This window comes from Tarenaya hassleriana, unplaced genomic scaffold (genome assembly GCF_000463585.1).
Source record: "Tarenaya hassleriana unplaced genomic scaffold, ASM46358v1 Cleome1, whole genome shotgun sequence".
NCBI classification, from domain to species: Eukaryota; Viridiplantae; Streptophyta; class Magnoliopsida; order Brassicales; family Cleomaceae; genus Tarenaya; species Tarenaya hassleriana.
In genome coordinates, this window is record NW_010960187.1 from 8655910 (window position 1) to 8670182 (window position 14273).

The window sequence follows — 14273 nt, forward strand, 5'->3', positions numbered from 1 at the left end:
GAGCCGTTCCCGACATTCATCGTGCAATTCCCTAGCGGGAACCATCCCTTTGTCGTGCCATCGCTTAGCTGGCTATTCTCGAGTATGTTTACTCCATAAGCAGGGTTCTACAAGACGAAAATACAGAGATCGATTCGATCGATAAAATCGTACGAAAAAGACGATGAAAACACGAATCCGAGCCTCGGGAGGTAAACCTCGATAGTCGGAGGCGGAGAAGGAGGGACTTTCTCTGCATGTTTTACGACTAAACTGTTGACAAGAATGTCGGTTCCTGGAGGAGGGCCTTCGAGGTATATGACGACACGGGACGGGGAGCCGTTTAGAAGGAATTTGCCCTTCAGCTCTGTCCACTCCTTGTCCGTACTCTGCACACTGCAAGAAGAAACAAGATTCAGATTCGGGTAAGCGAATGGTTCGAAGAAAATCAAGGAAGAACCAGACAGCGGATACAACGTTAGAAAAAGGAACTGACTTGGCAATGACAATGTATTGTTCACGTTGATTCGGGTTCTGAACCCATAGAGTAGCCTGAACGTTTGCGTTTGTGACGTTATTCCCGTAAATCCGAACAACGGCGGTAGCCTCGTAGAGGCGTTTTCTCTGGATTCTACCCGTGATCTCTTGCTGAACACCGTTCCAATACTGCGTTCGCTCCGTAGCAGAAGCGAAAACCTTCCCGGTTTTCGGTAATATCTTACCGTCCGCCATTGATTCGTGCAACAATACCTTGCAGCCTCCTCTCCCGTTCCAACCGTTCAGCCCATCGGAGAAATCTGAGTTCGAGATTATCGTTTCGTCTCCTTCCGCTACACGTTTTACGTCTCCATCCCTCAAAACAGAGACCTGTCATAGAAAAGAGCAAAAACCCTAAGTAGATCAACAACTACAGATCTTCTTAGCCATTAAATTCGCCATTGAAGCTTTAAAAGAGAAGGTGAATCAAATTAAGTTTTCAGTTTCTGAAACACATTTCGAAGTTAAGCTACTGAATGATGATTACCTCTGCATTGTCAATGGCGTTATCTCTCTTGGAAACCTCCATGTTTTCCCTCTGACTGAAGCAAATACGACAAAAAAACAAATCAAACCCAGATGGAATTAGCGGATGATTCAGACAAAGATTCGAACTTTTTCCAGAAACAAGATCGGTTCAGTACATTGTCCGAGTTAAGTTCTTCTGTTCTTGGAGACTTTGCCTGTGTTTTGCAACAAATTGAGAATCTCCTCGCTATATATAGACACAAAATTTCCTGCTTGCTTCTTTTAAAAAAAAAATCGAAACATCTCTTCAAGGATCGAAGAATTCAAGTGAACTCCAAGAAAAAACCGCGGGACCGACAACCAACCAACCAACGATCTAATTTATTATATTTTATTTATATATATATTAAATTTTGAAATTGAAACTCTTAAATCTGCAAAAAAAAAAAAAAAAAAAAAAAAAAAACAGACGCTTTTTTGGGCTATATTTATATATATTATTTCTACTGCGTCAACGATCGAACTTTATACACAAAATATCAATTGTAGGTCATCTCCATGTCCAAAAGTATTTTTTCTTTAAATTTTACAATGTCATCTATAACAAATAAGTTAAATATATAAGGATTCCGTATGAGATTTTATATATTCTAAAAATACAAATCCTAGGGATTATTACTCTCATGTTTTAGTACAATTCAATAATATTAAATTTCAAAATTAAATAATGCTGTTTGTTTGCCAAGTTTATGGCAAGGGAGAATAGTAAAATGCAACTGAAGAGAGATGTGTTGACTTGAAGGTTGGGCCAAAAATCTTTTATTTAATTTTGTAGGAAAATGGATAAGAAAGTTAAAAGGCTATTTTCATAGAACTAATCTTCAAAGATTGGTTAAGTACTCCACTTGCTATTTTTCTTCTATTTTCTATAAAGTTGGATTTTTTTGTGGACAAACCCTAATTTCCTAGTTTATAATGTGAGAAAAAATATATGTTAAAAATGGATTAGAAAATTTAGAAAATCTAACGGATAACTTCTTACCAATTAGAACAATTAATTCAAAACCAATTTTAGATTAAAAGAAATATAGTTGGTCAAACTTTTATGATATAAAAATCAGTTCCAGATATAATATTTAGCAACGCTAATTAAAGGGAAGAATGCGTACATTCCTAAAACCAATAGACATTTAAATTAATTAACAAAAAAAAAATGGAATCCAAATTTGGTCTTATTTTTTGTAAAAAATGTTTTTCTACAAAATTAAATTACTTACTCTGGGATAATCTATTTGCGGCGATTATGTTATTTCATATTTTGGAACGCCATCTAAAATTTTATAATATGGTTTTTTATGGAAAGAACATGAAGAAACACATACCGGAGATAATCACATTAGACATAATTAATGACTAAATATTGAAAACAAAAATGGGTTTTGGCCTAAATATTTATGGTAACTAATTGAACACTTCCTTTGAACAAACAAACAAGTAGAAAAATCCCTTATAAATAGATCTGTAAACCATTTTCTTCAATATCAAATCTAGATAGACAATAATCCTCTCTTTAAATTTCTCAATTTTCTTATAATAATTATTATTTTTTATAATAATCAAAGATGGAGAACATGACAAGGGTGTTCATTGCGGCAATGAGTGTGTGCGTGCTGCTGCAAAGCCAAGTGGCACTGTCCACAAACTATGTTGTCGGAGACAGTTCGGGTTGGTTCTTCGGCGTTTCGGCTTGGCCTAATGGCAAAACCTTCAAGGCGGGTGACGTTCTTGGTACGTATATACACACACACATGTATGTATGTATATTTTCAAACCCAAGACATAAAATCACAAATATTATTATTTTTTATATATTTTTAATAAATTTTTTTTTTGGGTTGGCAGAATTCAAGTACGATGTAACGATGCACAGCGTGGTGGAGGTGGGCAAAAGCGATTACGAGTCGTGCAATATCCCAAGCGATGCGACGACTTACAATTCGGGCGACGACAAAATCACTCTCTCGAATGGCACTTCTTATTTCGTCTGTGGCTTCCCCGGCCATTGCGCCGCCGGCATGAAGATAGCCATTACGGCCAATTAATTATGCCTCATTAATAATTATGTATAAAACAATAAAATAAAATGCCTTCGCTTTTTTATTTCACATATTATATCAATGATGTGAATTTGAAAGGAAAATATAGTGGAGTAAACGAGTGTAGAATTGAAAAACAAAAGTTATCTAATAATGAATATGATCGGTATTCTGTCTAAGATTTAAAAAAAAAAGAAAGAAAAATTCGATATTTTTAGTTTCATAAAGTGGTTAACATATATAATGGTTATGTATAGGTTAAACTTTTGAATAATATGATATCTCAATTAAAGAGTAGAATAAGTTTTTTTTATTAGAATAAGTTGAATCTAACAAAATACTGCCCGTGTCCCACGGTCCGGTACCAATTTCGACTTTGGTATATGATCCCGTTTAGTATCCGACATTAAACCGAACCGATCAAAACACGTTGGACACTCGATCTCTCACTCACAAAAAAGAACTCGAGTTTTCTAATTTTGACCTCCAAGCTTCCTCTATATTCTAATTTGACCCCGTCACTTTCCAAAATCGGAACTATGACCCCGCAATACACGAATAACACAAACTGTACTTTTTTAATTCTTTTTAAATATAGGCAATTTAGACATATCTGCTGTATATTAACCTGATTAGATGCATGTATACGTACGTAGTGTGTGTGTATGACTGACATGATACATTTGGAGAATCCAACACGTTACCCAATTTCCAAGAAATAAAGTTACTGATGTTTTGCTTTGATATCTTCATTGTATTGAAGATTTTAACACACTCCCGCATAACGAGGCATCTAATTTTCACTATTCACAAGAAATATAACCAAACCAATACAAGTCAACACATACATATATGTATGTATGTATAGAGAGAGAGAGAGAGAGAGAGAGAGAGAGAGAGTGAGGCCTCTCAAGGATTGAAGAGAGAGTTGTCGCACTTGCATTTCCAGCTCAAGGGCTTGTAGTTGGAGAAATCATCCTGAAAGGTGACGGGCACTTGCACCGCCTCGCACTCCCTGCATGTCTCGCATCTCTTCTCGCATTTCGGTGGCATCGACCCTATCTCCTCCTCCACCTTTCATTCGACACACGCTTTCAGTTTATAAAAAAAAAACATATTCAAACGCACCCAATTCATAAAGTTTGAATCTTTCTTCATCATTGCACACATATTTATCATTATTGTTAACATATATATATATAAAGAGAATTCAAGGGCATACCTGGGCATTATCTTCAAGAAACTTGGGAACAGCTCGTCCTGCAAACAGCAAAGAACGTACAGATAACGTTAACCAATGGTGGTACTTCACTTGCAGTATAAGAGAGAGAGAGAGAGAGAGAGAGAGGATGGCTTAATCACTACCTTGAGCCATGAAACCTCGGTGAGTGAAGCCTGAGAGCAACAAAAGCATCATGAAGAGATTGATCACGCAGTTCTGAGACAAACCCATGTTCTTGAAGATGACCGAGAGAGAGAGGAAACCAAAAAAAGCCACAAAAGGAAATGCTCTTTTTTTCTTTTATAATTTCCTTCAACCTTCAAAAATAACTGTTATATGCTTTGTGTGTAGATATGTTTAAGAGGAGAGAGACATAAAACTGGTAAGGAAGGAAACTACACTGATGAAATCCTTTGGGACGAAGAGTCACCACCACAAGAGAGAAGACAATAGTGAGAAAGAGGAAAGAGACAGTAAGTGAACTTCAGACTTGTGCTTTATATATATGTATATATGTATATACTAGTTTGATTGTGTAATGAGAAAAGTGACGAGATTATTGGATAAAGAGATCATTAGTCAACAGTTCACGCAATCACAGAAATGAGATGTATCGAGGTTTGTAGACGTAGACTTCGAAAGATGCGTCCATTCGGGTCACCTCACGTCGTTCTAAATTTCTAATCGGATATTTTGGATTTTTGTTTTGTTTTTATTTGTAAATGTTATATTTATTTAGTTTTTACATTATTTTTAGTTTCATGGATATTTATTTTGTAATAAGTGTTTATATATATATATATATATATTGTTGAATTTTTTTAGATCCGTATAGTAAATTGAATACATTTTTATTTTCATTTTGTTAAAATGCCTTCCAGAACAAACACCCAAAAATTCCATTGCATCAAGCAATGATTCAAAAAAAATAAATTGGTTATATATATATATATATATGTGATGTACAATGGCATACATTAATTACTATTATACTATATATAGTACAGAAATAGTAATAATAGATTTTTCATTTGATTACTGTCAGTATTGATGGTATTTTAACATTATTTGGATTCGGGTAATTAATGCATTTATTAATTATGTGACGAAAAATGTCAGAAAAAAAAGTGTGCAGTTTTGAGGTTTCGTGAGGCGAAAGAATAGTTCAAAGAGACGTTTCTCCTCATCATCTCAATGTACACTCACACTCTCTCTCCTCGGATTTCTTATGTCATTTGTCATCTCTCTCTCCATATACACGTGAATATATATATATATATATATATGTTTACATGTACATACATAAATGTGTAATTTTCTGTTTTAAAATTGAGTGGAGTTCAGAATTTCGATTATTTCCTTGGCATCTAAAATATCATTTAACTATATATCAATTAACAATATAAATCGAATATAATTATTCATGTAGATATGGTGTGATGACTTCAAAAAAATAGATGGATTTATAAAAACTAATTTAGTTTAGTTGATTTAATCCCATTGATCAAATGGTTATTCAGAACCTAAAGAAGTATATATAAACACCCAAAGTAGTAAGTATTTTTATAATAATTATTATAAAAATAATTAAAAAATAATAATTAATATATTTTAAAATAATAAAAAAATTAAATTTAATAAATCTTTTTTAAACTTACTAAAAAATAAAAATAATTTTTTTTCTGGCTCGTGAGTTGGTTTTGGGCTCGCTGAGCAGTTCGCCATGAGTCGAGCTCGTGCCGAGCTAGCTCGTTTGGCTCATTTTTTTTTCAGGCTCAAAATTTCTTAGCCCAGATCAGGAAAATATAGACTGACTCGCGAGTTGGTTCACGAGCCAACTCATTTTGGCATTCTTGATCCCGAAGCTCTTAACACAACTAGAAATCATTCCACAAATTAATCCATTTAAATCAAACACATATAGAGTCACATAATCCAACGTGAATTACCTCAAAACAGAAGCAACATCAAGAACTAGCTCGGCCTTTGAAATACCTCAAAGATGTTTTATAAAGCTCAACCCTTCAACAAGAGACAATGGCTCGAGAGAGAGCAAAACAGAAGCAACATCAAGAACTCTTGGGGTGTGATTCTTGATGTGAATCTCATTGCGAGAGCATCCACACGATCGAAGTACCTGTTTCAAATTTCGGGAGATTTATAATAACCAATCCGATGCAGGAAAAGTGTTTCGCGACAGGATTTAAGACGAGTTTTTTTTTTTACCTGCGAAGAAGGCTAATGTGGTGAGATTTATGATGGCCATTGTGTCATAGAAGAGGTACTCGGTGAGAAAATGGCAGAGGGCATAGATGACGACAAAAGTGTGGCCAAGTATAAGGGCTTGTTCTCAACGCGCAAAGGAAGCACAAGTGCAAGTCAGAAGCGTCCATACTCCAAATGTCCGCCCGTGAACTTCAGTCACTGTATTTTTTTACAGCAAAAAGAAAGTTATCCGACATGCTTTAGAACATCATGGATCAATGGCGAGCAAAGAAAAATAGATTTCAATAACGGACATGATATTACAGAAACAAGAAACATATTTCTTAGTGAGGTGAAAGTAAACATGAATCAAACCCCAAAACCTGTAAGAAGAATGATCCATATTGTTACTCATGTTACTGCATGTCCAAAGAAAACAGAACATGAAATCTCATATTGCTTTCTCTTCTATTATTCATTTTCAATGTCTGAAACTCATTTCAACTATCCATTCAACAAATCCAACCAAATGTTTGTGTGTCTCTGAGCATTTCAAGCCACTTTATGTATATTTATTTATTCACCAACACATTCAGATCCCACAAAAAAAATGGTTACACATTGAACTCTGCAAGAAGAAATGATCATTACTACCAACAGTGTTGTGACAGCTCAGGATACCGTAGGAGGGCGGGGAGTGATCGCCGGTGTGAGAGGCATGGACATGGACGGCTCCTGACGAGCTTCTGGGTAAGGGGTACAGGGATGAATCGAACGCAACGGAATGAGAGGGATCCGAGGGCGGTGTAGGTATGGGACTACACAGTCTAAGATAACTTAAAGGAATTAATTGAGCTACTCATAGCAACAAGATGCATCTACCTTTTCGGTTGTCCATCTCGAGAGAACTCCAAAGTTAAGCATGCTGGCATTAGAGTAGTCTTAGGATGGGTGACCTCCTGGGAAGTACTTTCCGGGATGTGTGCGAGTGAGGACAAAACATGCTAAAAGGTCTCGTGTTGGTGTGTAGGGATAGTTCTATCATTCCGTAGCGGCCTCGGGTCGTTACAAGTGTTAATGCACCGAGGCATTGAATTTGAATTCATCCATCATATAATCTTTGTTAAATCAGAAATCTTAGATCAAACTCAAATTTTACAATGCACTTGCAAATATCTTTAGATCAAACTAAAAAAAAAAACATTTTTGCTCACATCTAAACGACTTGACTATTGATTTCTCCCAAATATCACTGTTTTGAGATCTCAACCTCGACTCTTGTCGGATCTAGACACAATGGCTGTCTAAATGCACCACAAAACCCTAATTTCCAGAGAAACTCGGATCAACACACTACCTTCATTAAACCTGACAGGGTTCTTCTTGACGCAACAAAACATATTCCCTCAATACTCAAAAGATCATTGTGACAAGATACTAATCTCCATTACTGGACACTCAAAGATTGAAGGAGGTCAACGTAGATACTTGGATATAAAGGGCTTCTCACTATCTAACAGTAGAACACAATCCGATAGATTGATGAAAGAAATCAAAGGAAAGCGCAAAACTTGAGAAGAAATATGACCCGAAGACATAAAATCGATGAAGAATTGTTCAAATTTTAAACAAAGATTGAGATTTTTCAGAAGGAGGAAGAGAACTGAACTGGTGATCTTGGAGAATACGACGAGGCGAAGAGCCCAGATGTCGAAGAAGCCAAACCAAACAGACAATAATCTCGGTGAGCCCACCAACATTAACCAATACCCCAATTCCTTCATCTTCTTCTTCCTCCTCCTCCCCCTTGATTTACCTGGTGAATTGCTTATCTCTTTTTTTTTGAAGCAAGTATTTGCTACTATAGTAGGATCTTAGGGTGGGGAAAGTATTTTTTTATAATTGGATTGAGGCCTCAGTGAGTAAGCTAAAGAATTTGGAACTGATGATGAGAGCCTATTTCTTGTCATATCCCCGACAACAAATGGTCGGAGACGCAAACTCCAATCAAGAGTAGCAATAGAGGATGAACTACGCAAGCAAGTAAGTTGCATTAGTAGTCGTCAATATCGTCAAATCTCTATCCTTTCTTTAGATAAACTTCTCTGATCTATAGTTTTTTCCATATCAGTCGTAGATTTTTTCTTAGTAGAGGAATCCATGATTTCTCTGCCGCCGCCAAAGTCGCAGCCTTGGAACCTCCGCCGCAGATTCGTCATGTTCGCTCCTCTTTCATCATCTGTTCTCATATCTCCTCTTTCTCTGGAGACGATGGTTCAACTCGTTCTTGTTTTGAGATTGATATATCTGTGTCTCTTCCACCGACACAGATACGAATTGGGTACTCTTCCTTATGTCGCTTTGTTGATCGCTGCTTTCGCTTTTGATCTTCTCTGTACAGTTACATGGCTTGGATACGTTGTTGCTTGCGTGTTTCTCTTATAAAATATGTTTGTGTACATGAGTTGTGTTTTGAGGAGCAAAAAAATCTGTTCTTTTTTTGTCAGACAGATCTCTGTAAAGACCTCAACTGTGTTTTATAACAGCTCTTGTTCTTGGTTTTAGGGTGGAATGAACTGAAAATAGAGCATCGATGTTAAGATTCAATGATCTGTTCTTTGTCATTGTAGTTTTAAATTGTTGTATTGTGTTATAGCTACAGATTCGGTTTCAAACGTATTGATTCTTACTGCTATTTATTCAAATGTATGGGACATTGAATCTGATCCTTTGGAAATGTTAGGATTGCACTGACAACTGCCTTGTCCTTGTTCTTGTTCATATTTTCACCCATTTGGTTTTGGTTTCGGTTTCGGGTTAGTTCGTGAACGAAACCAATCTATGCCATTTTGGCTTGGAAAATGTGGATAGAGCAACCAAGTGATTGGTGGGAGCAAAACAAAAACTTCACATGGAATCGTCTAGACAATATCTTATTTGAAAAACAAAAACTATTACATGCTTTTTTCCGAATAAGGATTTGTCCGAAAAGTCCCCACGAAGACGAATTCAGTCATTAATGGATCGGTTGGAAGGGCTTGTACGTCCGGACACTCTTTATCAAGCCTTGGATGGATCCAACCGCTGCAAGATGGACACGATAAAGCAGAGCCAGCTGAGGATTTTCAGCCACGTCCACCGGAAAGAGAACTTCTTGATCTTAGATTGGGCGATGTGCATCTCGATCGGGAAGTAAACCGTTAACGGCCAGAACGATGCCGCTCCGATGAGACCCAAGATGGCGTTGAAGAAAGGGAATATCATCGCCAAGATCGTTGTCACGATCACATAGGCTGTCCTCCACATCAGTCTGAAGAAGTTGAAGCGAAATCCCCCGAGGAAAGGTACGTCAAACCCGTGTTCCTTCGTTATAAACGTGCTCTCGGGCCATTTAGCGCTGCATTTTTTCTCGACGAAGCTGAAGATCGGCTGACAGAACACCTGAGAAGGAGCAGAGATGTATATGAAACATTTTGGTACTACAACTTCGACAATGAGAAACGTTTTCGGTGTTTTACCTGATAGGCACCAATGAGGTCGAGGGCGATGCAGGCATTGGCGAAATCGATGAGCCAGAAGGGCTCGTAGAATCCGAAATCGGTGAGGAAGTCGCCGGGGGCTTGGTTCCCAAACGCTGCATAGCCGACGCATCCGCACAAGACGTATAACATAGTTGTGGTCGAGACGCCGAAAAGGCTTGCTCTCTTCATCACCTTGTTCTCCGGTGGATCTGATCTCAGTGTGTCCTGCAATAAGCGTTTTAACAGTTGATTCATAAAAAAGTTACAATCTTTTTCTTCTTCTCAAATTGCATCAAACACTTCATAGATCGATAGTAAATCTTTCTGCAAATAGTTAGTGTTTTTTCCTTGGGAATTCATGTATTTATATAGTTATTAAAAAAATTGAACTTGTAGATAAAGGAGAAATCTTTTTTTTTTTGTGGTAAAGAAGGTGAAAAAATCTTGGATGTGTCTTCTCCTGCAAATGCTAATGTATTAAGTTCCAATCTTTTTTTTTACATCAAACAGTTCATAGATAATAAAGAAGAGATTTTTCTGCAAATCGTTGGGTGTTTTTTTTGTTTGGGAAAGTTAATGTATTTATATAGTTATTAAAAAAAATTAAACTTGAAGCAGATAAAAGAATAAATCTTTCGTGTGATGTGAAGGAAAGAAAAATGGGGTCCATAAAGAGAGAAGCTAATAGAAAGAAATCTAGATAGGGGCGGTCATTTCGGGTTTCGGTTCGGGTTTAGTTCGGTTATGTTCAGATTCGGTTATTTTGGTTATAGAAAAACTATAACCATTCGGTTTTTACATAAATTCCGGTTCGGTTCGGTTTGGTTATTTTTCGATTCGGTTTCGGTAAAAAACTCATTTTTTTCAAAGAAATCGTTTGTTTTTTCGGTTATTTTTTATTCGGTTTTCGGGTTTAAAAAATCATAACCGTTCGGTTTTGATGTCGGGTTCGGTTATGTTTTATTCGGTTTGGTTCGACTCGGTTATTTAATTAATAACCGAAATGGCCACCTCTAAATCTAGATATTCTAGAGCATTACTTATTTTTTGTATAACATTACATACTATATTAAAAATTAGAATGATTGTATACGAAAAGGTTATATAATTTTTATATATCATATAGAATAAATATTTTTATAATGTATCCATAGATATTGTTTTATAGGAATAGATGACTATTTTTTCAAATAAAATCTGTGACAGTCTATTGAATATTTTAAAAGTAAATATTTTGGTGGATAATGAATTACATAGATTGACAGTTTGTATATAAATATTTTTATAATTCGAAAGTTCACCGTATCTTATTTTCAACTATATCTTCCACAAATTTACAAGAAAAACATGATAAATTATCGTCTTACGATGCCTTCGATATCTATGTTTGGAATCGAATTTGGGGGAGACCATACTTTGCATTTGCACTTAGCATTCGACCACCAACACTTGGGTCGGTTTGTATATTTTTTCTCATATTTTTTTTTTTTTTTGATAACCAGGAGGTTCGTTGGGCCTTCGGCCCACTTAATCCCCCTGGGCCCGGAGTCAGCCTTTAGACACGCAATTAATTGCGCCCCCTCCTCCCCACCAGTGGATTCGAACCCAAGACGTCGAGGATGACTTTGTCACCTCTTCGCCACTGGGCCGCCACTGTTGGGTCAGCCTTTGTCACTTTTCTCATATTATATACATGTACACGACCGATTGTTGTTGTTTGTGAAAAAACACTTGCCTGGATCTCGATGAGAACTGTGGAGTAAGCGTAGGCAAAGGCGATATTTCCGAGGGCCTGAAACGTTCTCCAGACCTTCTCCGACGCCGATATCTCCGGCCCTACCTGCACTCCCGTCATGCTCGTCTCGCCAATCTTCCCACCTTTCATGGTTACGAACCCTCTCGTTCTCAGTGTTTTTTTAAAAATATTTACGTATGCATTTAAAAAAAAATCAAATATTATCCAAGAGCGAATATCTTGTACCTGCCACGGTGGCGATGGACAGTCCGACGCCGATGGATGCGTAGACGAACGACATGACGGCGGCGAGGGTAGAGAGGAACGACAGCTTGTGGAAATTAGGGATTTGGCTCAGAATTATCTGAACGATCCCGAACGCTGCCATGTACGGATAGTGCGACGTGACGCAATCTGCCTTGTGCCCCTTCCCATGGTAACAGTTTGATCTTTGGACCGCCCTGTTCGCATACGTTATCGTTTTATAAGTATTTATATTAAAATATTAGGTTTATTGATTTTTCTTTTTTTGTAACACAAGTGAAAATTATTGCATACTTGCTTACACTAAGCTTATGGAGGCGGTGATGGTGTAACCAATTGTGATGCCTATGAGATTCCCGTACTGTGCCACTCCACAAAACTGCACCTTTCTACCACCTGTTAGTCATTTATTTGTTCATTAGAATCTCATTTCGTAAAAAAATTAATCGATTATACAAACCATGCATATGCCCACGATTTCTTTTTTTTTTATAATTCTAAATTTTTTTGTTTTGTCGTGTTAGATTTAAATTTTAACCATGAGATTTTTGTTTCCTACTATGGGCATTTCAAACAAAAAAATTGGATGATTATTACAATATTTTTTTCTCTTAATATCTTCATAGATACAATCTCCATTAAAAGTTACAGATTCTTTTTTAGAGAAACCTTTTTCTCTAAAAAGGAATCCATAACTTAATAAAAAGGATAATTATATAAAGAGTTATATAAGTTAAATTATATAACTAACAATTAATTAATCACCAAAAATCATTGCAATACTTGTAAAAAACTGAGAAAGTTTGAATCCTAACCAACAATTTGTTGACTGGCATAAATAATTACTAAACATTAAATAGGACCAGAAAATTAAAAAAAACAATATCTCGTTCATAAAACCCGACATACTTTTTCCCTCTCACCAAACCACAGCCTAATTATAAGACACAACAGGCTAAGAAAAATCCAAGATTTAGGCTAACTCATATTCACAAGATTAGGCGTACGTTATTTCTTTAAAATACAATAAATAAACAACAAATTTGCCATAGAACCCTAGATTTCTAAGAAATTAGCTAAATTAGTTTTGGAACTTTTTTTGTTTATAGCGACTAAACATTTCTTTGAATAAAATTACTAATCGAATCCAAAATATTTTAAAAAATCTATCCTTTTTTTTATGTTAAAAAAATTTGCCATATAACATTTACTTCTAAACAAATGCTATCATATCGTTCAAAGAAACAGAAAATTTGAAAACCAAATCAAACAAATAATTCGGGCTAGAGATTCTATTCAACCTCCGTTATAATTAAATACTAAAATAATTTGGCAAAAGTTCATATAAAAAGTTAAAAACCTATTCACAAAAAAAAGTTAAAAACCCTGCCAAAAAATTCATAAATTTGTAAAATTTACACACCAAAATCCCGTCATATTAAACCTAAAGAATCCGCATAAAATTATGAATCAAGAAACCCAACTAAGAAAAAATATATATATATATATATACATATATATATATATACATATATATATATATGTATAAAGATCGACAGTAATTTTTATGTTTTATTAAATGTGAGTACCGAGATAAGATCGGACAACGTCCATGTAGGTGTAGTTGCGTTTGCCGGTGACGGGGTTAGGGAAGCGGTAACAGTCGGCGAGCAAGGTGGAGGTGAAGAAAGTGATAACGCTGAAGATGATCAGAATTACGGGACCTGCCACCCATCCCAACTGCGCAATCGCCCCGACCCTATCACCGCCGTTATTATGTGCGCGCTCGCCGTTAGCCACGTCCCCGTCCTCTTCTCCCTCCCGTCGTCGTCGACGAGATTTACGGAGCCGTACTCCGCCGCTAACGGGTCGGAATAACCGCGGTGATGCTCTGTGTTGAGGGCCTTCTTCATGTTCTTGGTGGGTGAAAGCGAGTGGTTAGAGAGAGAAAGAGAGAGTAAATGCAAGGCTTTTGTTTTGTGATTCTCTCAGTATCGCTGTATCTATCTATCTATCTATCTATCTATATATATATGTATGTATGTGTGTATATATATATATAGCAGAGAATTAAAACATCTCCTCTAAAATTTTAGGGCCCTTTTCTCGATTTTTTATTATTTCAAAAATTTATTTAATTTCGTATTGACTGTATTAAATTTTAAATGTCGAAAAGGGAATGAATTTATATCTGTATTAGGTTCTTTTACTATCGTAATCATAATTTAAAGTTTTGGTGTTTGTAG

The 14273-nt window shown here is 36.1% G+C and overlaps 2 protein-coding genes and 3 pseudogenes across 2 annotated transcripts; 1 reads left to right on the forward strand and 4 right to left on the reverse strand.

Moving 5' to 3' along the window:
* The window catches only part of LOC104820023, a 3117-nt pseudogene extending 1929 nt beyond the window's left edge, over window positions 1–1188 (reverse strand).
* Window positions 1189–2546: 1358 nt separating this feature from the next.
* On the forward strand, window positions 2547–3259 carry LOC104820032 (basic blue protein-like). Its single transcript, XM_010550382.1, has 2 exons — window positions 2547–2772; window positions 2887–3259. Exons 1-2 carry the CDS (start codon window positions 2607–2609, stop codon window positions 3084–3086), a joined length of 366 nt encoding a protein of 121 aa, XP_010548684.1. The 5' UTR covers window positions 2547–2606; the 3' UTR covers window positions 3087–3259.
* A 604-nt stretch (window positions 3260–3863) lies between these two features.
* LOC104820042 (EPIDERMAL PATTERNING FACTOR-like protein 2) lies at window positions 3864–4806 on the reverse strand. The gene is made up of 3 exons (XM_010550394.1): window positions 4446–4806; window positions 4303–4340; window positions 3864–4154 (listed from the first exon to the last, which is right to left on the reverse strand). The coding sequence occupies exons 1-3, from the start codon at window positions 4531–4533 to the stop codon at window positions 3990–3992; spliced, it is 291 nt and encodes a 96-aa protein (XP_010548696.1). The 5' UTR covers window positions 4534–4806; the 3' UTR covers window positions 3864–3989.
* Window positions 4807–6371: 1565 nt separating this feature from the next.
* Window positions 6372–8291, reverse strand: LOC104825321 (annotated as a pseudogene).
* Window positions 8292–9405: 1114 nt separating this feature from the next.
* On the reverse strand, window positions 9406–14007 carry LOC104820051 (annotated as a pseudogene).
* Window positions 14008–14273: the final 266 nt, after the last annotated feature.